The sequence below is a fragment of the Falco biarmicus genome, chromosome 8, assembly GCF_023638135.1.
Source record: "Falco biarmicus isolate bFalBia1 chromosome 8, bFalBia1.pri, whole genome shotgun sequence".
Lineage (NCBI taxonomy): Eukaryota > Metazoa > Chordata > Aves > Falconiformes > Falconidae > Falco > Falco biarmicus.
This window is the reverse complement of record NC_079295.1, coordinates 54,443,188-54,470,233: the sequence shown is the minus strand read 5'-3', so window position 1 is coordinate 54,470,233 and position 27,046 is coordinate 54,443,188. Positions and strand designations below refer to the sequence as shown.

The 27,046-nt window shown below is 42.4% G+C and overlaps 1 protein-coding gene across 1 annotated transcript in view; it reads right to left on the bottom strand.

The window, feature by feature from the left end:
* The window catches only part of UBTD2 (ubiquitin domain containing 2), a 61,100-nt gene that overhangs the window by 10,109 nt on the left and 23,945 nt on the right, over positions 1 to 27,046 (bottom strand). The window contains exon 2 of the mRNA XM_056349873.1: positions 20,166 to 20,402. Within this exon, the coding sequence (XP_056205848.1) occupies positions 20,166 to 20,402 (237 nt within the window). The remainder of the gene's footprint in view (positions 1 to 20,165; positions 20,403 to 27,046) is intronic.

Here is a 27,046-nt window from a genome sequence, read left to right as displayed (position 1 = left end):
TTCAGAATTAAGGTGCCATGGCATGTCATCTAAGGAGTGCTTTGAGGATCTCGTTGACTGACTCATTATTCTGAAAATTTCCCAGTTAAAAAAGACTTACACTGTCAAGCAAGCTCTAGAATCATTCAGCATCGATGCTGCAACAGTTACGGAGTTAATTTTATAGGCTTGATTCAAGTCAGACAGAACAGATAATACAATGCTAGAACCACAGCAGATTGAATTATTTTAGTATTTCAAAAGCAACATCAGCCTAGAGACTGAGGAATTCTGGAAGGAGCTGCAAGGCAGAGCTTCTCGTTGGTTGTTATCCAGGTAGGAGACAGCTTGAGACTCTTGGGTGGGAAAATAAGCAGATGTGATCATCAAGCATAAGGAATTGGAACACTTTGAAATGAATTGCCTTGCAGGCCATAAAAACTTTGTTTTGCTAAGATTATTAGGATGAAGCTATTTCTCTGGATTGGTAAGGGAAAAGACTGAAAAAGGACTGGCTGAGACACTGCTTCCACCCCTAGCTAGTTCAGAGTTTGGACTTACCTGTCCTTCTGCACATGAAAGGACTAACAATTTAAGAGACCTAAATGACAAGGAGGTAAAACTTTCGCACAAGTTATTGAAGTCAGGCATACATGACCACACTCATCTAAGAACATAAAACGTTAATGCATTTTCATGGCATTTGGATATTTCTTTAAAGGTGCATACCACTCTCTCTGCAGGAAAAAGCAGAAAATTTCCTGTTTTCTGTTCACGATGTGCCTTTTACTCTTTAAGATTTTGAGCAGTTTTGAGGAGGATTGCTTAGAAACACCCAAAACTTAAGGACTGAGCAGATTTCCATCTCTTCTTCCCTTCCCCCAGGACAGACTTGATGCAGCAAGAGAAATTAAAATGACACAAAACAAAACCTAGCATTGCAATGAGTCTAACTAATTTAAGGAGCTTAAGTGTCTGTGTATAACACATTTGCCCAAGGAACAGCTGCTTCATTTGTTTTTCTTACCGAAAAGCTCCATTCCAAACCCAAGCTGAGCCTGGATTGCTGAATAAATTGGCAGTAGTAGAGCTTTCACCTGTACCCTATTGGTTTGAATCCAATATAGGTCACTAATGCTTGAAATTCATTATGAGCATCAGAAACAAGTGGATCTTCTTCTGGGTCCTATGGTACAGCAGTTCCTAGAGAGCAATGACTGAAGCAGAAAAGCTGAACTATATCTTCATCTTTATTAGTCACTGGTTCCTGGTCACAGCTGGGAAACACAGGATCTTGTAAGAAAAAAACAAACGTGTACTGACGTCAATAACACGCAAGAGTGGTGAAGGGTTCAGTACGTGAACAGGGTTGAGACAAGCAAGTAAAAACACGCCGTGGTTTGTTCCAGCTCACCTACAACCATCACAAACTGGGAGGAGTTAATAGAAAAAAAAAAATCTCTTTCACATTAAACCCTGTATAACTTAATGACGACTGAAATGGCTTCATGCTGCAGTTTGTAACTGTAGCTCTCCCGTTTTCTGGAGGGCAATGCGTGGGAGTACTCGCGCAAGCCTGTGCCTTGCACCATGTATGGAGAACAATAAAGCGCCTATAATCATTAATGGTATGGATGAAGCACTTGATAATAAACCACGTATATAAACCCCCTCCCATGCTTCTCCCATACTAAACTTCCATGGGCTATGAAAATTTAAACTACCATAAAGCTACTGTACAAAGTCTTTATAAAAGGTACACGCTTGTCTCCTAAGCCACAGCACAACTGCTTACACAACACAGCTCTGCTCTCCTCTTCAGCCTCCCTTTTTAATGAAAAACTTACTCCAGGTCCTTAAAGGATGGGTTTTGTAGATAGTAAGTGTTAAGCGTTTAATAATTCTCATGTAAAATTCACTGAAAAACAACTCTTCCTTATGGGAACATTATCAGTCTGGCTCAATTCCACAAAGGAGAACATCTCCCAGAGCCAGCAGAGCCCAGTGCTTCAGGAGCTGCTTGGCACGTGGGGACCAGCTCGCTCCCACTTGCAGCAACTGGCACAAGACAGACTGGAATTGTGCTCAGTGCATTACAACAAGGGAAAGGAGAAAATTCAAATACTCTGCTACTGCCATTGTAATCCTTTCACACCGTTCTCTGGAAGGAGAACTACCTCGTAGCTGATTCACTGAATCAACTACTGCACTGCTCACACTCATCTCCATGCTTGGATGTTCTTCAGAAAACCCGGCTCACCCAGGCTCCAAGGTCGCTGATAAAATAACATACATTGAGCTGTCTGAAAAGGCTCTGCAGGGCAATAACCCGAGACATGCTTGAAGCAGAGGGCTGGACTACACAGACTCTTGAGGTCCCTTCCCAGCCAGAATGATCCTAACTAGCTGCTTTTACTGCAACAACGCTTTAAAGAGCAAATCTCAGAGTATCTCACTAAAGATCCCCCATGCGTATCTAAGCCATCCTGCTTCAAACTAAGCACACCTCGCCCTAGCGTGGGGCAGGTTTGTGAACCAAGCTGGCGGTCTCATGAGTAAACCCTTCTCAAAACCAGTTTTGCAACTCACGCCTGCATGCTGGCACAAGGGAGGAAAACCCAAACCGCTATCACCGAATCAGCAGCGCGTGGTACCTACAGAACGCAGAGGGCAGCAGCACTGCAGAGCACAAGGCTTGCACTCTAAGGTGGCATCGCCTGCACTCACCTGCCAAAGAAACTGAGATGCATCTGAACAGCAAAGCAAGACAAGGGCTTTGTGCAGCTCCTTCTGCACTAACCTGCTGCCTAACTGGGATGTGCCATCGTCACCCTGTCTGAGGTACGTCTCATCCATGTGTTCAACTGAAAACCAATCCACCTGCATGCCATCGCTACTGACGTTTGTCAAAAACCTTTTTTTTTTTTTTTGGTTTGGGCTGAATTTGGGGTTGGGGGCGGGGAAGGGAAGGGGTAGGGGTGTTTCTTTTGAGAAAGGCCTGGTGTAGATATGCAAGGTACATTGCTGGGTATGCCAGTCTGCTCCCTTTTATCATAGCGGAGCACCAGCATCAGTTAATTCATTAGTGTTAATTAACTAGGCTGAAGGTGAAAGATAATTAAGATTAACACAGTGTTCTGAAAGAAAGAAATTTCTGCACTAGTCACACAAGCCACTTTTCTTCAAATGTTAGCCACAGTCCGTAGGTGTGCAGCCCTTACTGTCCCCACTAGGCTGGAGCAGGGAGAGCAGGGCAGGGAGAGGAGAGAGATTAGCTGCCATGGGAGGAGAGACAGGTCGGGATAGAGAAAATCTGGGAAGGAGACAGCTTGTCTTGTGGGAAAGGAAGGCTCAGGGCCCTGAACCAATTCCCTCAAAATACCTGTTAAAAATCCTCACCAGTGCCAACAGCAGCGGCGGCATTCCTGTCAGAACGGGGATCTGCAGCCCCACCGTGCTCATCTGCTGGAGAACGAGGGGAAGCCAAGAAGAGGGGTCCTAAGCCAGAAAGCTCAGCACTTGACAGTGGTGTAACTTACAGAGCAGAGCTAATGCTTTCTTAATACAGTTTTACTAGGCTGTAGGTACCTGCGCTCTATGCAGTTCATTGGCTTTTCATCTGCTCTGGTTGTGGCAAACACCTGAGACACCCATCGGGCTGGTGCACGCCTGTAATCCAGACCATGACTACGGACTGCCAGTTACTGGGCCAGGATTATGAATAACAACTAAACAATGCAAGAAAATTGTGAATTTTAACCACAACCATGGCTTCACAGGCTGGTTAATCAGTCACCCAGTCATAGCATCCTTTATGACAAGTTTCCCCATCCCTTTCCTTGCAGGCTTTTGCCATACAAAGTCTTGAACAGACCGATTCATCAGTGAGTCGTTCTTTACCCAAATGAGGTTTGATAAACTCCATTACGTATTAGCGCTCAGCAGTTGTCATGTTAGCTATACCATATGTACTGCCACTTCTGCATCACTCTGTAAAACTTGGATCTAATACTGCAAGAAGGTAACAGCTTCCAAGAAACATTACATTGGGGTTCAAAGATGACAAGTCTTTTTACTAATGAAGCATTCATGTACTATTCTGCTTTGCATGTCATTAAAATAGATGCCTGTCTAGACAGGTTTCTTAGATAAAAAAAAAATTAAAATATCTGGTTGGTAAGAGTTTCTTTGTATACCCTCTTCATTCACATTTGCTGTTCTCCATTATCCATCATCTTAAAGGGAGTGGGGGCATTTGGAGGGGAAAAAAAAAAAAAAAAAAGCAAGCACAGTATTACAGTCGTCTGAGCTTGCATCAAGTTCCTCCATGGAGAGCTGATCTGGCAATATCTAAAGCGACCAGGTTATCTGTTCAGCGTGAGGATGCACAGAAGCTGAACTCAGATTTACAAAAGTTGTCACTGCTTTTGTTACCACTGATTTTTTAACTGGTCTGTTGTTCCTGTAAACCCAGAGCAAATACCTAGCACTCAACACCCAAAATCCTAGAACACACATGGTTAAAAATGGAAAACCAAATGGGAGATTAACAACTGATTGAGATTTTCCTTTTTCTTGCTAACTACAAAGACTTAGGCAGTTTTTCCTTTCTTTGGAGGTCAACAAAGCTTTTCCTCTGCTTTCCTAAAACTGACTTGTAAAAGTCTCCTGATGCAGAAGTCATGGATGTTTGACTACGATGTTGCAGAAAGGCCACCAGAAAACATCACGTACGTACAGGCTCTTGAGGTACAAATGCTTTATTCTTTTATAAAACAGGAGACAATGGCATTTGGACTGCAGAAGTTGTATTAATCCTAAACTAGACCTCTACTTTTATGAAGGCTCCATCATCCTACGAAAAACAACATGCTTTGTGAAGACTGTTTTTGATGTCCAGGAAAAAAAAAAAAGTCTTTGTCCATTATAGTCCATATAGGACTTTTTACATAGTAACCACACACAAAACATAACTATTCAGTCTCTCTTTTTTAATGTGACAAACTACTTTGGTATTTCCAGTTACTTCTGAAGACAAAGTAACTGCTATGCTATTTGCAATTTACTTCAAGAGGACTTTCCTTTAGCTAAGATCAGCAGGACACTAGCGAACAACACTGTGGACCACTACATCATCCAACAAATACACCACAGCCTGCTGCACTCCTTTCCAAATAAGACAAAAGGCAAAGATAACTTTACCTTCGCTTGAGACTACTCTCATTAAGTACAATTCACATGTCCTTAACTGCTTGTTCCACCTTGGACAGACCCTTGTAGCCACCTCACTGCAGCAACTCAAATTGCTCCATCTCCATTGCATGCCCACTGTCAGCACACTTTGAACCATCCCCTGTCCACCACAATGTCCACCCTGGGCAGCAAAACGGTATTTGAGACTTATTTTAATCTGAGCTCGAAATGGATATGGATGGAAATTCAGCCTGAGATAGCACTCTGATAGCTTCAGCTAACAGCAGCAGCAGGGGGAATATCTTAGACCGAACACAAAAGCAAATATTAACTTTTATGGAGTGTGAAGGAGTCCCACATCAGTTTGCAATGAGAAAAGGATGTGGAAAACTACTTTCTAAGCCTAAACAACAACTCTCCCCACAACCTACCTATATGCAACAGGGAATAGAAAGAAAGCACAGAATGACCAAAACAAAAACTTGCCATGTACCATTTTTCGCTTACTGCTCCCGAACTTCCCTATAACCCTGTGTTGACACTCGAAGACTTGTTAATGAGCATGGAAAATATTCATTTGCACGATCAGTCTCCAAGGATAACCAGCAGAAATGTTAAAGGCTGCAGGGAGGTCAAGCAAACTGAGACAATCCCACATGAGTACCCACATCCTAAAATAAAACTACAACACAAGGCTGTTTAAAAAGATGGGGGTGGAGGGGATTAAAGGTTACGGGAAAGATGTGAAGCAACAGAAGGCTGCAGCATAGCTTTATCCCATGTAACGTGCTCTTCACCTCCAAGATGCTGTTCCTTCAGTTACCTTATTTATAATTTTAAAAAAAAAAAAGAAAAAAAAATATTGATTAAGCATAAAGGTTGAAGAGTGCATGTTAGTCAGAGCTGCATCATGACCCAAACATGCACCTAGCAGGGATCCACACAGATGGCGAGAGCCCAGATAGGTTACAAACTCACGACCTTGCTGCAGCTATGACCTTCTACCAAAAACTTGCTGAATTGCTGCGGAACAAGTAAAGACAGCTCTGAGATTTCATTATTTCTGTATAATGGCTAATAGCCAAAACATGTACAGAAATGCACACTTTATTTTGTTGCAATTTTTCTTTGCAATAGTGCTACAAACCAAACCACTTACACTGTACTAGGCTCTCTGTTAGGCTCAGATGTGTATCAGCAAAAAAGCAAAGCCCACTCCACTTCTCAGTGATAACTGTCAGCAAAAAGCAATGGCCAGCTCTAGGTCCAAACTCACTCAGCCTCTTTCAAGTCATGATTTAGAAGTGCCTTATTGTTTCAACCTTTTCAAGTTGTACTATCACAGAGTACCTTAGCACCATGGAAAAAAACCTACTTTTCTTAGAAATTAGTATTTTTCCCCTTACTAGCAAACCCGGATTTCACCAGATGAAGCAGGTGTCTACCACATGCTTCGTTCAGGCACCGATGCACCCTTACCAGCCTGCTCAGTGCTGAAGATATTCAGGAGTTCCTCCTCCATTTCCAGAGGTGAATCTGTTCTGCAGCCTGTCCCGAAGCCCAGTGACAACTTGAAGTTACCATCCCAAGGTATGTAATGGAGGAGGTTGTGGAAGATTTAGAAGCACAAAAATAGCTCCTTTTGGCTCACTACGAGGCTAGCAAGTACCGACTGGGCTCTCTGTGACACAGCCCAGGCAGGACTTTCCTCAGCCACCGCCTGGCCCTAAAAAGTTGCGCTAGGGAGAAGCGACTCTGACACTTCTGATCATAACTGTCTTGCTTGGCTCCTGGAGAAAAATTGCCATCTTCCTGTTATTGAAATACCTGAAGCCAACACAGTGAAAGATGATAAATGTCATGGCCACAGTCAACTGGAGATCATGGAAGAGGAGCAGGATGCGTCCATGGGCAAGGAGCAAGCGAGACGCCCAAGGTCTGGCCGAGCCCCTTGTTTATCAATCTGAGGCACTGCTCTGAAGGACACCAATTCCTTCAGGAACACCAATTTTAGGGCAAAACACTCTGTATCAATTACAGAAGCAAGCAACACCACCTCTGAAGATCATCTTTGCACACTGAAGGCAGCATCTAAGGGTGTCTCATTGGCTTACACTGAACTTTTCAGTGAAAAATACATTTTAAACACTTCATGCTTCTTTTTCCTCATTTTACTAGCAGCAGCAAGGCAAATGAAAAAGACACCTAGTTTTGCCACTGAAAGTGGCCAGTGATGGAGTAAATGTCCACTCCTATGAAGGATCGAATAAACTAGACATGATGTCCTGACCAGTACCACATACCTGAGGAATATTATTCACTTAAATCAGACATACTCCTGTCTGGAACATCCATAACATGCAGATCAACAAGCAGTCTGCAGGTTCTTATATGAAGAATTCAAGATGTTCTTTTGTCTGGGTTTATTTAGGGTTTATTTTGAGCATTTAATGGTCACCATGTAGAGTCAGTCTTGGTTCATTGGGGGGTTTTTTTTGGTTGGTTTTTTTTTTCCTTAAAGGAGTTAGCTGCACTTTCCTGGTCACACATTAATGATTAAATAAAAAACAAATGCAATTCTGAAAACAGTTGTACAGCCATCCTCACCACACCAGAAAAGGCAAATTGAAACCAAAGACAGGAAACAGACGGGCATATGCTACCAGGGGAAGAGACTTGAGAACAGTCCAAGCAATTATGTTGACGAAATTCCTCAAAATACCTTTCAAAAAACAAGAGCAGAAGTTAAAAATATGTAAGGAAAACAACTGTGGGACGCAGCAGTAAGTGCGTTTTTATTTGAAGGGTTGATAGTTTCTAACCTGCACTTAGATATATAAATATTTCGGCCAGCCACAACTGCTTCACAACCTGATGATCTGAATCAATGCTCCATTTGAAGAAAACATGGAATTCCAGAGTCCCTCCGAAAGGATGTTGTGCACCTCTTAAAAATATTAATCACAGCAGAAATGCCAGAAAGCATCATCTTCATTGTAGCTTTGGACTGAAGAGGTTTTTGAGAAAAATCAGACTCTGTTTCAAGGTTAGGAGGAGCCCAGTGAAGCACAACAGCGTAACGTGTTCTTCACCAGCACCACACTGCAGGCAGTACGGCAGAGAGCTTGTACCATTCCTATGGGAAACACCCAACACACAAGCCAGCCGCCACAGAATCAAATGCATCCCAGTGCTGCAAGCACCTATAAGGGAATAAGGAAATTTAAGCAATTCCCAAACACGGATGGGTCTTCTCACCATCTTCCACAGTAGCCCTTTGCTTTAAGGCAGCACAAGGTGTGTTTTACATTGCGAACACATGTACTTAGTCCTCAGTGTCTGGGTAACAGCCCAAGTATCTCAGATTTAAGTGAATGGGAGGACAGAGTAAGAGATCCCACATAACAATCTGGAATTTTCAAGGGGATGGAAAAAAAAAAAAATCAAAATTATAAAAAGGAGTGCACCATTAGAATAAAAGCACCTCCAGCAGTGATAGGCTAACCCAATTCCAAAGATTATCTTTAATTGCCTCATTGATTAGCTATTGTCATTTCCCCCTATTCTCTACTCACAGATCTCTGTACTCAGCTTCCTACCACACGCTATGCACAGCAGTTGCAATGCAGAAAGAACACGAATATTGGCCAAACGTTAGCCTAGCTCTTATTTGCTTCCTTGAAAATGAGAGAAACACTAGCCCTGTGGAGCATCGCCTTGTAGGTGCTGCCGATGCAGCCTTCTCACACGGAATTGGCCAATTTCAAAATAATTTATCAGCATTTCTCTAATTTTCAGTCAGGGGATCTCTTGAACAGTTCAATTCTGTAAGAATTATTTCTCTAATGAAAAATACCATACCAAACACAAGGGTTTAATTCAGTTACAAGGTGCATGGTGCCAGCCTAGTGATGGATGATACTCCAAGCATCTCTACCTCTCACTTCTAACTACATCCCAGTGGAGCACAGCTGTCCCAAGATGCAGGGGCTGCACCCAGTGCTCTTCAGAAACCTGGAGTCACACCCAGTGCGGGCGTGGAAATGAATAACCCATGTAATAAAGTGATTCTTAACAGCACTATTATGTGGTAGATGAGTGCACTGCATTCTAAAACCACTACTGGTTTACATCTTTTTCTTTCTAAAACGCATGCAAGCCACTAGCTGTAAAAGTAAAGACCCTTCATAGATGGTCCCTTCCCACGAGATGTGAGGCTGGTGATGCACATATGTCTTTCTGAGCAGTAAAGCCATCCTAGCACTTACCTGACTCCCAGCTCCTGCTTCTTCATGCTGCTGTGATACTCACTGAGTCGTCCTGCTATAGGTGCTTGCAGCTGTCTTATAAACTGGATGGGAGAACTGATCCAATGTTGCGGCAAAGGACATTTTAAACCTAGAGATGCTCACTGACCCTGCTCAGCATCCTGCAGCTCCATCAAGAGATGTGCAGGGGCAACAAGAAGGTTGTGTAAAGGGAAGCAGGCAACCTGCTCATCTTGCTCTGCTTCTTAAAGCAATTCAGGATCCACAGCCCTGGTCAGTATTGGGAAGCCATCGCCACTTTACCAAATTGAGAATACATATTCTGCTTTCTTCCACGCTGTGCCTAATACCCAAAAGAAATGCTGAACAAACCCACATACTTCAAAGTCACTAGCTCTCAGTAATTCCCCTGCTAGTACACACACTCTGCCCTCCAAAGTGCCCACAGCTCTAAAGAACAGACCTGGCAAAGCAGGAGCCCCATCCTGCTATACAGCATTGCCCCTCTGCTCCCTTGCATACCTCCTCTGACTCAAGTGAACACAATCCAAGGAATTACATCAAATGAAAGAAATCAGCAACAGCTAGCTTTGCTATTTAGGAAAGCTCTTACCCCACTCCACATAAAAACAAGGGTTTATCTTCCTCAGTTTATTTTGTGCTTTATAGACAACTTCACAGTAACACACTGCTTTCAGTGGGTCCTTTTAGAGTAAAAACTGGAGCAAAGATAGGACAAAACATAGCTGAAAAGCAAAACCAACTGGCTTTAAGACTCCAAGTCAATGCAGGATGGGGTGATTTGCATTAACTCCTGGCCTCCCTTCCCTAGAAGGCTTTCAAGGGGGAAACAGGGAAAGTACTCAAAAAGCATAAGCATTCACAACCCCACTTAAACATAAAAATTGAATCAAAGGTCTCTCCAAAGCTTTCAACTCCCAGCTCTGAAGTGGTTACTATGAAATAAGGTGTTTCTACTGCACTATAGTCTATAAATAAACGTTGCAAACTTGCCCTTTTTCAGTGTGAAGGTAAACAAATGGATTGCTTTAAGCATCCAGGAACTGAAATAACGTGCTGTATTTTCAGCCAGGAAGAGCTGTTTTCTCACTCATATTTATAAACCTAATATCTCCTCCTTGAAGTTCCAGTTTAAAAAGAAAAATGCAGCCAAAGCTGCCAATTGTGCAAGTCATGTGATGAGGCTTTATGGACTTACACAGTGCTGTTAAACCAAGTGACAACAGAAACTAGTAAAAAAGAATGAGAAACAAGGCTGTAGAGAAAAGGTTTAAACATGTTGCAGTTTGCATCTACATTTGAATCCTTTTCCAAAGGACAGTAAAAGTTGAAGCAACTGGTGTAATAATTGACTTTTGTCTTCTTAAATTTCACATGAATCAAAAGCAACAATGAAACGATTCTCTTCCTTTTACCAGACAACTTGCTAGACCTTCTAAGCATCTGGCCAGTCGTCAGCTGCAACAGCCACAGAGCGAAGGGATGCTTCTTGATTTGAGTGTAACGTTTGATTTTGTGTAACGTTTGTAAGGACTTGGCACGTGCAGCAGCGCACCTGCCCTTCCCCAGCGCTGCATGTGCCTCCCTGGAAAAAGGCATTTCCCAAGAGTCAGAAGGCATCTTCCCAGGCATGCCAGTTCAATGACAAAGAAAACGCCAAGAATCACGTAGGTAAGAAACAGCAGAGGAGGAAGAGCCGCCACCTTGCTGGCTGCCTCCAAGCAGCCACCGAGAAGCGGGTTGGAGCAGGTTGAATTCAGTGGCTGAGCAGGGAGCACACAGCCTGGAGGCCACCAGTTGAAGATTCCTAATTTAGATGAAGTCTTCTAACGAAAAAGCAATTACTGTGCTTGAGCAGAAGTGAAACAGCCAGAGCATTTCAGAGATTTCTCATCAGCAGGAGGTACTTTCTGTGGACAGAGAGGGCAGAAGGAGCATACGCAAAGCTGCTCCATGAAATGGATTTTGAGGATGAGTTGTCTCCCCCACTGCTTCGCAGGAGCCCAGAGCAGGTGCTCATCCAGCAGTGGGACAGTAGCATTTCTTGTCAAGTTTGTCACGTCTTTGCATCACGTCCATGCTTCAGAGTGATGTGATGATGAGACTGCAACAACCAGAGCAGCCAAAACTTGAGAGGGGCACCACCAAAACTGGGGCTGCAGCTCCCACCTCCCTCTTCCAGAGTATCTATCGGTACCGCACACACACGGAGGCAGGAAGGTATTAAAACCAGTCTGGGTGCAGTCTTGTAAAAGCCAGACTCAATGTATTCACTAACCATTTTAGCAAAGATAAACCTGAGGGAACTTGACATCAACAACTTTTAAAAATAGACATTGATGTGTCGAAGAAAAACCAAAACACAAGCACTCTCCTAACGCACACTCACGTCCTCAGCACTAACAACAACTCGCCTGGTTCCTTGCAAGACACCAGCAATTTTGGGCTTTTAATTCCTTACTGTTGGTATTTTTTTTTACCCTAAGTAAAAACAAAACAGAGAAGCCTCCCCTCAAACTAAGAACTGCTTTCTACTGAGCAGAGTTTAGAACAAAACAAAAACACAAAACCCCCCAAAAATAAGAAGCAAAAAACCTAATAGCCTCAACTGTAAATTTTATGATGCTCACTACAGAAAGATTTTAGTTTCCTTAGCTTTTTACAGCCTATGTGCTTATCTCGGTACTACTGCTGATCATATTGACAGATACGCTTTGATAGTCAGACCTCCTAAAGCTTTCCTAACTCTGCTGAAATCTAAAATTAGACAGCCACAGTCACCAAATCCTTTCACTATCCTTTTAAAGAGACTTTAGAGAAACCTGAGCGAGCATTCTGTATCCCCACACAGTAACACATTGTTCAACATTTCACATGTGTGCAGACAATGTAATACATTATAGAAAAAATATTTTGTCAATGACAATTAAAAAGTCTCTTCAGACAAATGAGCTACTGAGAAAGCAATTCCTACAGCCTTAATCCCCTAGCAAAGGCTAAGCAATGGATACAGTAGTTGCAGGCAAGGGTGGGAGAAAAAAACCCATGGATCTTGCGGCTTAACAGGCAGCAGTTTACAGAAACAGATTCAATTTAAATGCTAAAGATGCCATGGCAAAGTTTACTGTACAGATTCATCACTACAACAGTTAAGTCCAATAAAGCCATCACACAAAAAGCAGTATAAAAATTAGAGTTCCACTTTTGGAGCTACTTATTTTATGGGAGACATACATTAAATGGTCAGTGTTAAACATCTACTATACAATTTTGTTGTAGGTATTTCTGAATTATTGTACAACGTTAAAGACTAACTCCTGAGAGCCTGTTGACTAATTTCTACTGCTTCCTCTTCTGTCTACATCTAGCAGCTCGCTTTTAGCAATTACATGTTTTGGGAGCCTGGAAAATCAGTATACGAGACGGATACGCAGGGCCCATTGCAGAAAGCTCATCTACAGTAGCATCCCACCACTGGCACTCACATGCAGCAATTCTCAGATGTCAACAAAGATCAAGCATGTGACATGAGGATCCTTAACATTCACAGAGAAACAGAGTTTGGGAAATATTCCTATTTAATAGGTAAAAAGCATCACATTAGATATATTTTCCAAAAGGTGATGGACAGTCTGCAACAGAATAAAATCTCTAATAAATTCAATTAGAGACCATGCCTCAAATTGTCTTAGAAAAAGTATGCCTGATTTCGCTTCTGGGTAGCACAAAGAATCCCTCTTCTGATATATGATCTGGTTTTAATACAGAACAGTTTGTATGCTGGTGATACATAACACCTTTGGTTAAATTATTACAAAGTGGCACAGCCACTAATGGCTGATACAGCCTTAAAATGACACTTTTGGGTCCTCTGGGATGTGGGTGCTAATTTCCCCTCTCCGGGACAGAGAACTGTCTGGTTTCTTTTCAATAAAAGCACTGAATGCTATTTTCATCCTCCCTTACTCTTTCTACAAGAACAAGCTACTGGGATCGCTCCTCCCTTTCCTCACTCCAAGTCACGTGCAACCTCAGGTGGTTTTGTTGTGCAAAGGACGGTCTGTACACCCTCCACTCTCCTTATAAGCAAGGATGAAGCTGGTTGGGATGACTAACAGTGATGGCATGTACGCTCAGCCTTCCCATCACTGTGGTCCTCAGCCCTGCAAGGAAGAAGAGGATAACTTTGCTTTTGGTTTGCCTCTACCACCAGTCCAGACTGTGTTTGCCATCCAGTCTCAAACACCGGGGAAAGCTGCTTTAGGCAAATCCCGTATTTCTTGCACCAGCATGATCTTGGTATATAAGCTTTTCATGAAACTACTGCAGAAAAGAAGTTACAGCAAGGCAAGATCTGTCAGCCTGAAATTTCCCTAAACATTAGAATAATGTCAGTGAGTATAGCATCAAAGTAACAGCATCCACTGAACAAAGTTAGTAAAACACCATCCTAAAAAGGTAACATATGAACAGTCTACCAGCACTAGGCAGCAAGAAAGCACACTGATGCCCATCATCAATAACCTGTGAGCCCGCCCAACACTTCTGAGCACAGGCACAGCTTTCATTTCCATAATTTTTCATTTCAATAATTCTTCCGATTTACTTCAAGACCAATGAGAGAAGGTGAAATACCACCTCCAGGCAGGGAGCAGAAGTTTCCCAACGCTCCCAGTGATTTACTTAAGCAGCATAAAAACCTCCTTGGGACTTCTCGCACGCTGAATGCAATCAATGCTAAAAGCAACACTGACATCCTGCCAAACACACCCGTGCTATGGGCTGCTCTCCTCTTTATCCAAAATCATACCATTCCATCAGCTTTAGCTATCATCTTCTCTCCCCCTCCACCTTGCACCCCCAAGGTCTTGATAGCTGGTATAAATAAAGAACAGCAGGTACATGAAGTGATGTAATGTCCTTTGAGACAGCGACAGTCTCTGAAACTCCAGTGCACACAAAGGGGAGGCAGCGCTCAGAAGGATGCAGGACTGCAGGCACAGCCATTAAAAGCTGCTCTTTAGTGCAGGGAAACATCAGGCCCAAAGGCAGCAAAACACAGTACGATGCATACAGGTCAAGGGGGGCGGGGGGGGGCAAGGAGTTTTTCTAGAATTAGGAATTTGTGTTTGGACTGGGGTGGGTGGGGTAAACAGTGGAGGTGAAGCATTCTTTCCTCTACACCATTGCTGCTGGCTTTGGTTTTTTTGGTTTGAGTTTTTTTATTATTATTATTACTGTTTTCTGTTCAATATTTCACCCGAAGGAGAAGAAAATGCTCTGCTCACAGCAAGAACCTTTCAGTAATTTCACCTACTTTTCACCAGCATTTAATACTCACATCCCTACTTTTGATGATCTCAAGTGTTACACACAGTGAATGCGATAGTTCTGCTTGCACACAAAGAGCCAGCGCTGCAAGACTGCTCGCTGCAAAAGCCTGCTGCGAGCTACAGGGGCTGTGTTTTAAGGCACAGAGAAGTTGACTGCTCCCAAGCACAAAGCCAGTCTTAGCAGAGAGGCCCTTTTATTGTTCAAACAGCATTAAAAGAGTTAAATCCAATATACTGGTAACAACGCTATAGCGGATTAAGTGTCCATCCTGAAATTTCAAAAGTCCACTTAACCCCAGACAGATTCCAATTAATATTAACTACTTTCAGGACAAGTTCAGCTCAACACTAACATTCGGTGCAGACCCTAATAAAATACCACATGCTCCAACATTTCCTTTTTGATAGCTGAGAAGTATGTAAAACTGTTCTTCATTAAATTTAAATGGACTCATTAATAAAATATTGAGGATGTGCTACTTTAAGACATCAGGAAAAAAAAAGTATAAATTGGCGATAACGTTATTTCTATTTTTAAATACATCCCACAGAGGCACCCAAGATAGATGAGAAGTGCTAAGCCCATCCCACAAGCTTATTTATTTATTTAATGCTTCTTACATGCTATTTTTAACCGCGGAAGACAGCAAAAGGCATCCATTAGAAAAATTACACTGGTTAGAGTCTTCCTCACACAGGTTAGACAAGTGAGGTATCTGGCTGAGCACAGCATTAAAAGATGTGAGTTTTTCCTCCCTTTCCTATAGGTTTCTGCAATAAAAAAAGCAATTTTATTTTTGCAGCATCAGCTAGGGCCAGAATCTGTATCTGCAAACCTCTGCCAGTCCTTACTCACTCCCCAGCCCCCTCTTCCCACTCCTCCACTTCCCGCAAGGTTTAATTTTATAATACACAGCTTGAATGCATACACAACATGCTTACCACACAGGGACAGTTAAAAATGGGGATCTATGGATTTGGTTTGGGTTTTTTAAGCCTCAGTTGTGCACAAAGAAAATAAATAGGAGGAAATGCCACAGTCTCACAGTATTGCATCATTTTGCAGAAGACCTCTTCCTCTGGGAGAGGAAAAAATTAGTTAGAAGTTTTCCATGTTTTCGATAGAGTTAAAGAAATTTATCTCAGTTGATGTTAGTTTTCCATAGGAATTCTTTGGTGAGCTAAGAAATCAAAGGAAGAACATCCCATCCTTGTCTGTCCCATCACAAATAGAAGTTTTCACGTACAAAAATGCTACAGCTACATTGTCAAATTATTTACTTAGTGAAAAAAAAAAAAAATATCTTGATTTCTGCATGTCATCTTCCCAAATGGTTGCTTTCTTTGGGGAAATACGGAGCATTTTCATGCACTGCCTGAGCAACAAATTTTCCCTTTTGCTCCTATTTGAAGAAACAAAGCCTAAACTCCAAGGAGGCATTCCCGAAGAGTTTCTACCAGGGTTTCTCACGGCCCAGAAGACAAAATGGCAAAATGGCATGTAGGCATTTAGGTGTTATTTCAGGAGCCTCTACAAGCATTTTGATTCTCATTCTAACTTTGCTATAGAAGACACTGCCTGAACTGCACATGGAAAAACAAACTGAATTTGCTGCCTGGCCAGGTAAAGAGCTACAGCCAATAAAAAAAGATAGAAAAGGTGAATTTCAGAGGTGACACAGGCCTCGTGCCACGCTCCAGGTCCCTGCCCAGAGCCCAGGGCAGGGTGGGAGGACAGGGCACAGCACTGCTCAACAGTTACGTGAGTACAGCTAGACAGCGGTGTAAGTTGGGTAAGCACAGGACTGGGTAGTTAATGCACACAGAGCAGCTGGATTTCTATCTTCCTTTCTTAAATTTTGCACAAAGCAAGTTTTTTGTAAACCAAACCCCAGAGGGTTTTGGTATCACTCAGAACAAGGACAGTTTGTTTGTGCTACCTGCCTGGAGATAAGCTCAGTTTGCTGACAACGGGCATTATTGAGTCCGTAAATGGAAGGCTTTTATTCATAATCTATTCATATATGGCACCAACAATGCTTGATGACGAAGAAATACTTGAATTTCTAGAAGTAGCTTTCCCTGTAGCGGAAAGGTCACATTGCAGAGAGAACTACGCATGCAGCTGATGTACAAGTGTCACCAGTGGAAAGCTGAATAAAACGCAAGTAACAATTATGCAGGTACAAAAATCACTACTAAACTCAAGATTCTGGAAAAATATTCAAAATATTCTCTGTATTTGGAATCCGGCCTTAGGCCAGGCCCAGCTTGGGTAACAGAGCTTCTGACACAACTTGGATTCCTGACTTATTTCTGAAATATTCTGAATATTCTGCATGTGGGCCTTAGAAAGCAGCCTACAGTCTGCTAGCAGTAGGCAGGACCTGAAACAAACTGTCTGCTGAAAAGCCAAATTTAAGAGTTCACATACTTCTTCCCCCTTAAGTATTACATTCAACGACATTAAAAGGCTTATTTCCAGGGCATGGCATCCATCCTACACTCCTCAAGCTGCCCAAAGAGAAGAAATGTGAGTTATCTGCCCAGTTTCAGATTTTTGCTTGCAACCAGAAACTGCTAGGACTTAAAAGCCTGAAACATGCTCATAAAGTCTGAGCTTAACAAGCACGTATTCAAAAAACTAAGAAACACTATTTGCAAAATCTGGGAGTGTTGAAAATATACATCACTTCTCTTCTTGTAGGCAAGGAAGACAGACACACAAGTGACTCCATCTCAGAACCCAAAGACAGACTCAAATTTCCAGGCAGGTTTAAACTGCTTAAACTTTCCCACTTGAATAAAATCCTCCTCCACAATTACAAGCTGTTATGCCGCTTAATGAGACGAAGCAGAGACCCAACATGTCAAACTGCTTCTTTGCATGACTTGACACTGTAAACCTAATGTTTCCCTTGGAAGTGCTGTTTGTATGTACACTTGTGCAACATTTAAACTGAACACATAATCTAACACCATCAAAACAGCTCATTACTGGGGTCTTGTCAAATTCCATAACCACATTATACAAATAATATCCCTCTCACTGCAAAAGCATGCTTTGGATTCAAATTTTCATTTACTGAAAGAATTATTTTTCTATCGGTCTTCTATGTATGGTCATAAGCAAATGCAGACCCTCACCATGGAGAGTGGACAGTCACACACCGAGACAATTCTTCAGGCTGAGCAAACATCCGACCTGCAGAGCAACTCACGTAAGCAGTAAGAGACCATAGAGGAAGGCAATTTATATTTTGTTAAACCTGCCCCATATGTAACATTGAATTTTCCTGGCCTCTACTCTTTTAGCAATTAAACAAAACAATGCAGTGACTATCTTAGGTCTGCAAATATGCAATCTCTGAGATATTAATGATTTCCATTTATCTGAATGGTGACTTAAAATTAGCAGTAACTTCAGTTACCTGTTTTGCCAGATGCCTTTCACCTATACAATTCTCCCCAGCTTGCAAGTGCCTAAACACCCAGCTTCTTCTGGGACACTTTCAGGAATGTAGATGTTTTGGAAGGACAAAAATCTAGCATCATCATCAATTTATGAGACTGTTCTGTTGTTTTCTGGAAACAGAATAAATATGCTACGCTATTTAAAATACAGTGTTGATATATATAAAAATCAGGAAGCCTTGTAGGTAATTTAGCATTTTCAGATTCTGGCCAGTTTGATGAATTAGTGCAAGGAAAGAAACACGTATGACAAACACGGGCAGAAAGAGGTCTTCTGATACCAGTTCCACACCAGACAACTTGACGACTCCTCCCACTTTTGAAAACCATCTTAGCTTACAGCAGGGAAATTAATTTTCTCTCTAATGGATTTGGTCTAGAATGGATACAGACCTCCAACAGTCTGTCAAAGAGGAGGCCTGAGATCTCCTTGGCATTGGCATGTTCTGGAAATAATGGACAAATGCCTCTTTAAAACTACAGCTACTACAGAAACCATTTCTGTATGCATAAGCAAGCAGCCTTGATGAAAACTCCCTCATTATCAGTCAAACCGGCAAACCACAAACCTCCTTGAAAACAAACAATGATCTGGAGGACCACAACAGATTGGCCATGAATAATGGAAAAGCCAGGTTGTATTGCAGCTATGGAAGTTTCCAACTCTCGCGACATTGCAGAGATCCTGACTACTCAACAGAAGTGGGGAAAACACCACGTTAAGCCACAACTACTAGTAATGCTTCACACTTTAGTATGGGAAAAGACAGACAGATCCCTAAATCCACCCCTTCCAAACTGAATACATGATCAACTGTGACTTCTTAAGGGAACTGAAGTCCTAAACATCACCAATAAAAAAAAAAAAAAAAGGCAATATGAATACTCAATCTAATGAAGACTAGTTACCCTGGAAAGCAACGTATGTGATCTTCCAAATAACCCTTCTTCTCTCCCCAGAAGACACTAGTCAACCCACGGAAGAGAGGGCACCAAACAGAACTTAACCAGAACACATGCCTGCTTCAGTTTTGTGCATTTTGTCATGGGTTGGTGGGCTTTTTGGTTTGGGTTTTTTTGGTGTGGATTGGGGGTTTTTTGTGGGGTTTTTTTGTTTGGTTTTTTTCATACTCAGTTTCATCCTGACTGTTTCAGGTTACTGAAGGTACAAATTCATTCAATTACTTTTTTTTTTTTTTTTAAATAGAGAACTTGAACTCTATTTTTATTGGGAGTAAAGGGAAGTGATTAATTTCAGAAGGGTGGAGTGAGGGAGAAGAGAACTTGAAAAAAAAAAAAAACCCAACCAACCAACAGAATTCAGAACAACAGAGCAATGGGGAAAGCACTCAAAATAAGTACCTAGACTTTATCTCAAAGATCTTACAGCAGACTGCCAGCACCAAGGTTTTGGGGAAGTTTTTCATACTCTTCAGAAGAGAAACTTTAAAATCCCCTGACAATTTAAGTGCCAAAGAAACCCATAAGATGGGGGTGGGTAGTGGTGGTGGTGGTGGTGCGGGGGATCTATTTCCTTACAAAGGGAGGCTCGGAAAAAAATAAGAAAATTATGCCTTCGAGCATCCAGGTGTTTCAAAAAATTACAGAAAGTCACAAGTGTTGCCTACAGAGATCAGACACCTAAAACTGTGCATTATACCACGTGCCAGATGATACATTAGAATTCAGGTAACTACAGAATAGTAGCCTTTCTTGGTCCCTCTACACACAAACATGATTTTGCTTTGAAACACCAAGTAGGAAGACATGCATACTGAGGTACAGGCACATTTTAAACTATTGCATATATATCTCAATTGATTTTCAGCTTAAAACCACATTTGCCTTAACCTACATTACACTTCTCACAGGCCACATCCATCTTAGATGAACCTACCATGTGGTAGTGTTATGTTTGCACCATCAATGATTGCTTGTGCCAGTTCGTGATCATTGCTCTCGAAAGCATGTGCAGCAGCCTTGAGGGCATCCCAAATCTCCTTGCGACCTTCAAAAGCTGGTGCGGTGTCCCAAAACTCATCTCTCTTACTGCGCAACTGTCCATCTGTCATGGGGTAATCACTTTTCCATTTCGGTTTCTCCTTTTTCAAGGGCTGATTACGACCAAGAGCCACTGTGAAGGAGAAAGAAGGGAAATTAAAAGAAGGTAATAGCACAAAATTACTGAAATGACCTTTGCTTATTGTCTTTGGGATCTACAGAACCAAAGTTTACTTTCAGGCAATCCTGATCCTTTTTCTTCCATCTCTGAAGCATCACCTCCCTTCCCTGGGCTCCAAGTTGGTTTTACCTCTTAGAAAAACTGAAGGGCTACCTCCTGTCTGCTGATTTCACCTGCACTCTGAGCACTGCACAACCTCTCCCCAAGCTCCCAAGTAACTCTGCATCCCCCCAACCTGCGCCCTGTGTGCCTGGCTGGGACACTCACACCCCACACAGACATCTTCCAGAGGCTGTAGCAGCAGTACAGCAAGACACCCATTACTCCAGCATCAGGGTGCAGTGAGACCACACTGCATCTGGAACTCTGCCCTACCCTGCCAGCAATGCGCTCTGCTCAACAGATGTGATACACTGTTAATACAAGAGTTTCAGAGGCTGAAGATTTATTTTTTTTTCATCATCTCCTTTTAAGCAGTTTTAATTCAAAATATATGTAGAAAGGCAAATAAGATGCACAAAAGCTAGAACTGTCAGAGATAGAAGCCCCTACAGAACAATCCAGGAATCTATCAAGCTTTAAAAAGTAGTTACCTCATTCACAATAAACACAAAAGCAATAGTTTCATTTTAACTACAGCTATTTTTGCATAATAGGCAGTTAAGATAATCACATAGGTATAATGTCTGTGGATTAAAACTACCTGCTCACTTTAAATTACAGCACTGCTAAGACTGTGCCAAATCCTTCTCTTCCACTTGCGTAAGGGGTTATTTCAACTTCTGTTGAAAGGAAAAGGGAAAAAGAAGGGAGCAAACTTCAGTGCACACTGGGAAGAAAGTCTCCCTGCAAGAGTTAAAAGCCTATTTCCTTCAGCACCCTCGTGGCAGTGAGAAGCTGGAGCAGTTTGCTGCAGCCAGACCCTTCGAGGACAGTACTGGGAGAGCAGCGACAAATCATGAAAACAGTTCTCACCACAGCAAAATAGTTTAAATGTCTCCAGAGGAAATGAAGTGTCTTTCAACAGTTAAGCTAAATTTAAGTGTGTTTGAAACGGAAAATAAGCAGTCCCTCCATGGGACAGGTCATAGAAATGGAGTGATGAGTACGGAATGTTTTTGCAAGACAGATAAGCTACAAAGGACTGAAGTCGATTAAGGATTCCACCACATATGATGCTCAAGAGCCATCCCCCTCCTACGCTCTCCATGAAAAGCCCTTACCGTCCCCAGAAAGCAGAGGAAACCCCAGCTGCTGTCAGGCCAGGGAACCATGAAGAGATACAGTTTGTCACCTCATGTCCACGTTACCAAAGCCAAAATACCTCTTAGAAGGATGAGACACCAGAGCCGCTGCAATATCAAAGCCTGCAGAGCAAAGCTGCTTCTTACCAAGCGCTCCTGGCTCATCTGCAAGGATGGGAGAGCACCAGGACAAACACAAGGGCTCACATTTAGCATTCTGTATCCCAGGTACATCCTTAGAGATAACAAGAAACATTTCCTTTCTCCGGACCCTTGTATTTTTCTGGCAGAAAACTGACAATAGCTGACAACCGCCCCTCCTATATCTCCTCGATCATACTCCAGCATTCAGTTTTCAATGGAAGAATAGTGTAACGTCTAAATATTCTTCACCGTTCTTAATCTAGACTTACGCTGTACTTTACAGTTAACTACAAACCATATTTATGGCAAAGAGTGGGGAGGGGTGAGGGACATGACTAGGAAGATTAAGTGTACACCTATCAGAAATACTCATTTCAGGTAAGCTGTAACATTTTGCAAAAGTAGTATTTAATTCAAATATTCTCTATCCTTCCGTGATTTTTTTTTCTGCCAAACATACTCAGCTGTTTTCAGAACAGCACTTGACACCGGGGCTCAGGTTTGGCCACCAATGCCTGGTGTCGCAGCAGGCATTTCAGCTACACACAGGCTTTAAGGAAACCAAAACACATACGTGAGGTTAAACCTCGTGCCCTCATACAGTCTGACTTTATATGACCAAAGAACTATCTACTTCATTTCCATAACTCAGAATGACATTCACACTTAAGAAGCTGAGACTTAAGTCATTGAAAATAGGCTATTTTAAAGAACTCCTGATGGTAAGGTGACATTGCCAATGATGTGAAATGAAGCCATGAGCCTTCTTCAGATTGAAAAAATATATATATAGTAGGGGATATATTTGCACAGAAACAAAGTCAGATCTTAATTAAAAGTAGCAAATGACAATCCCACGGCACACATGCAATGACTCCAGCTGTTATTCTGCATCCCCTGCAGAAACTAACAATAATAAACTTCTGAATCCTTTCAAGTGACCACAAACATTTATTGCTTTTTGTTTCCATGGGATTGCTTCCATGAGATTGCTTCCATTTGCTTTTCAAAGAAGTGCTGACCATTTAACAGATTTCAGAACAGCAAACCCAAGTGTTTACAAAACACCAAGTTTCCTGGCAAAACCCAGCCATTACTGGTCCAAGTCTCAGCTGAGCACACGCAAGCTGAGAGCCGATGATGGTCCAGCTTAGAACAATGGTGAAGGCAGCAGCCCAGACAAGATGGGCTGCATGCATTAAACAGTGTATTATGAAATTGTAAAAACATATGTGGTAAAACATTTAAGGAACTGTTTCCTTATTAAGGTAGTCTGAGCATGAAAGTTTCAGACATAGAACAGGATACTGTAAGAAATTTGGGTCAGTGGGCATCTTCTCTTCCATTCTACTTCAGCTAACATCTGTTTGCATGTACACTCAATGAATGCTCATTTATCCTGCAGGGCCCTCTCCTTCTCCCCAAATATTAATTATTAAGGCAGGTTAAAGGCACTTCCCGCAGTCCCAGGGCACGGTGGTGTCTCCTGCACACAGCCCTGCCCGCCCAGTGCCACGGCAGAAACTGCAACAGGCCATTTCTCTCCCTTGCTTCCCCCTTTGCCCATGACAGCATTCAACATATTGCTTTTCACTAGACAAGAATAGCAGGGAGAGACTGAAGAGACAGAGATCCTAACAGTCTCGGATAACTTCTCCCTGGAGACACAATTCTTCCCACACAGACAACAGTGATGATAAAAAAAAAAGAATTTATCACTGGGTTTAAGTTGGAAAGAAAGATGGTGGAAGAAAGCGACTCTACAAATACCTCCAAAGTCAAATCCACTCTAACAAGCCATCCATTCCAGTACTAAGCCTTTAAACACAAAGTCACCAGCCAATATTTAAGAAGGTCTTCAGCATGTTTACCATTTATCAGAAGTGCTTCAAGAATCCCCTGGAATTTTTATGCCCCCCAGAAGAAATATTACTCTCTCTAGCTGTGTGGGTAGATGGAGCAGAAGGGATCCAAGAAACTTAAGACGTGGTCAAAACCTAACGTGTGAAAGGGCCCAACTCTTTCACTTTCCACCTCACAATTTAGTCACTGAAGAGAAACACTGCTACACTAATTTCTACAGTCAAAGTTTTGGACCACATCAAAGGACTTTCCCTTTTCCGTAATAAGGCTGATTAAGACCAGTCTGAATGAAACAAAGTTCAGCAGTCTGAAACACTTTGTCAGGTATTTACAGTGTCAGCTTCCTATTACTTGCTTTGGAAGTAAAACTAGAGCTCAAAAGAAAATGCTGACTTCATTTAAGACTATGCACATCAGAGGCACAACCAGCCTGCAAGATCTGGAAGAGAAAGTAACATCCACATTAATTTTTCATCTTACATCACTTCAACATAAGTAAGAAATTATTAATATCCTGCTTGAAAATATGAATAGTTTTATAAATGCCAAGGCGGCACGTTCTCGCTGAAGCAATACTGAAAGTTGCTCATCTCAATAGACAGCGATGGTTGGTATTTTTGGCAAGAGATTTATTTAGGAGGAAATGTGAAGACCATTAAGAGTCTACTTTTCAAAAAGGAAAAGATCGGCACATTAGTGACTCTCCAAAATAATTTTGGTTTTTCTTGCTTCAACAGCTCACAGATATTCAGGTGGTGCTGGGCATCCCAAAGAGGGGTAAGAAGTTGCTGACAAGCTGCAGGACCTTGCTTAAGAGCAGCCTGTCTCGGAGAAGAACCACATGGGCCACAATATGGCCTTAAAAAGAATTTTCCTGGGCAGCTCAGAAGGGTCACTGCAAATTAACAGATGCTTTTTATTCTCCTGGATATTGGGCCTGTTCTAGCCAGTGAGTTGCCTTAAAGATGCACCCTGTGCTGCTCCCTTCCAGCTTGAATCGCACTACTACTTGCCTAGCACACAGAGCACAAACACCCCGTACCGTTTTTAGGACTCTCCAAGGTCCGTTCAGGTTTACAACAGAAGCAATAGATAAGAAGGTAAGTCATCCTGATAATTACTAGCTGCATGATGAACTTCCCAGGGCTTAGCACGCTTAGGAGGAACGCAAACCTATCTAGTTAGGCACTCCAGGATGGAGCGGGGCCCATAGCAGGAGGCAGGACAGCAGTGATACGCAGCAGGCTGGAGAAGCAGGCGAGCAGGGAGGCAAGTCTCATCTGAACTCGGTGTCCACCCATCTGGCACGTCTGCCATCCAGGTGTGCCTGCAGGTATGAAATCCAAGCACTGCTCAAGCCCCCTTCCCTAGTCAAGTGTCCCTTATTAGACTGTTTAATACCTCCAAGCGACTTAAAAACTGGCAGACAAGCAGTAGGCTGTTTCTGTCGCATCAGTAGGATTTAGCAACATATGAAGTGGTGTCCCTTCACAGGTAGATGAGTACCCCGGGATCCTGGAGGTAACTACTGCTGTCTGACCCACTAATCTTAGCTCCTGGCAAACTACAAAGTCTTATTTTTCAGAAGGAAAGACATATTTCTCCAGTCCTTGCAGACTGCTTTATAACCTGAATTATAAAGGTCTGTTTCCCTCCCCTGCAGCTTCCCATCAAAGCAAAACGATCAGTAAGGTTATCTATGCTTCTTTTGAGTGAGCTTATGCAGATAAATCTAGATATTTAAATCAGTTTCTTAACAGAATGTCAAGAAATGTCTGTGAAACTTTTTTTTTTTAAACAGCTGTTGTGTTTGTTATGTCACTATCACTGTGGATCACAGTACTGCTGCCTCCTCTGAAGCAGACCAGATGAGTAGGAGCAGCTGGTAACAGAAGAGTCTCATACTAAAAGCCAATATCCAGCTAAAGCATTCATAATTCCTTGTTTATACACCCATGAACTGTAGCACTCGATAATCAAATTGGATAATATTTCTGCCCCAAAGGGCTTACTGTCAAATCAACTAACACAAATGCAACGGCTGAATGAGACATCAGACAGCTTATGGAGGACAGCCTTAGAGGACAGCCTCCAGCCTTGGAGGACAAGTGGAGCTCTGCTTCAATTGTGAATTAATTTTCCTCCTTCCCAGTTGCTGACCACACAGGTAAGCCTGTAAGAGAGGCCACAGGACTTGCTCCCTGTAATAGCCCAGAGTTACCTCCAGCAACTGAGCTAAAGACTTCAGCATTTCAGTAAATGTCTCCTTTGCTGTCACAGCCAGCCTTACGTGAGATATTTCCTGCTGCCCCATTTCTTCCAAGTATCTTTCACCTATTTCTTAAGAATAATGTTAGGAATAAAATTTGGCATGTTAAATTCATACAAGTGCTCCTCAGTGAATTTCTTCCTTTTCCTTTGAAACAGAAGCATATGTTGCTTGTAGCATTAGCCTTTTGCTGCTTTTGTAAGAGGCAGGAGAACCTGTCCCAATTTGCCTAAAGTGTGTGTTGGAAAAAGTCTCCATGCACGCACACACAACCCACCCAGGGCATGGAGAGCCTGACAGTGCAGTTCCCAGAAGGAGACACCTGGACTGGACATGCTCTGTTTGAGGACTGGAGGCCCAAAGCTGTTGACCTCCACGCATCCACCAGCGGCTATGTGCCAGAGCTGCAAGAACAGGGCCCTCCTGTGCTTCCACATCTCTGCAGGTGTGTATGGAGAGCAGCACACCACGAGAAACAAGCACTGGGGAAGGCTGGCATGGAGGGACCCTCAGCCTGTGGAGCATGAGTTAAGAGCAGATACAGGCAAGTGTTAGAAAATAACATCACAATATTGAAATGACACTAGTATCAGGAGAATCTGGTGAGATCTGGTAATATTTTCATTGTGTTTTCTACTTTGTTTTGTTTAGGAAAATATCTAAAAGATGAAGACAACCGTTTAAGTGTTGAGAGTTGAAGAAGGTTTGTATTAACTGTGAAGAAAGGAACAGGAGCGCCCAACAGAAATGCTGAAGGAAGGAAAGAAAAAAAATCACCAAAACAGAGTATCTGAATGGGAAAGATGAGACAGATTTTCAGAAACTGTTCTCAGTGGAGAAGATGGGATTTTGTGCCTGTCAGGCTCCATGGGAGGAGGACAGAAACGATAAGCTGTCAAGGAAACAACACAGACGAAGATTTGCAGGGGCTGAGGCCAGCGAGGAGAAGGTGGCAGCAAGGTACTGTTTGGTTTTCTTAATCTGTAGCTTCAACAGGGAAGCAGCAGCATCCCAAGGACATGCAATTTCAGAAACAGCAATGGCCAGTTATTTGAAGACAGTCAGGAGAAACTAAA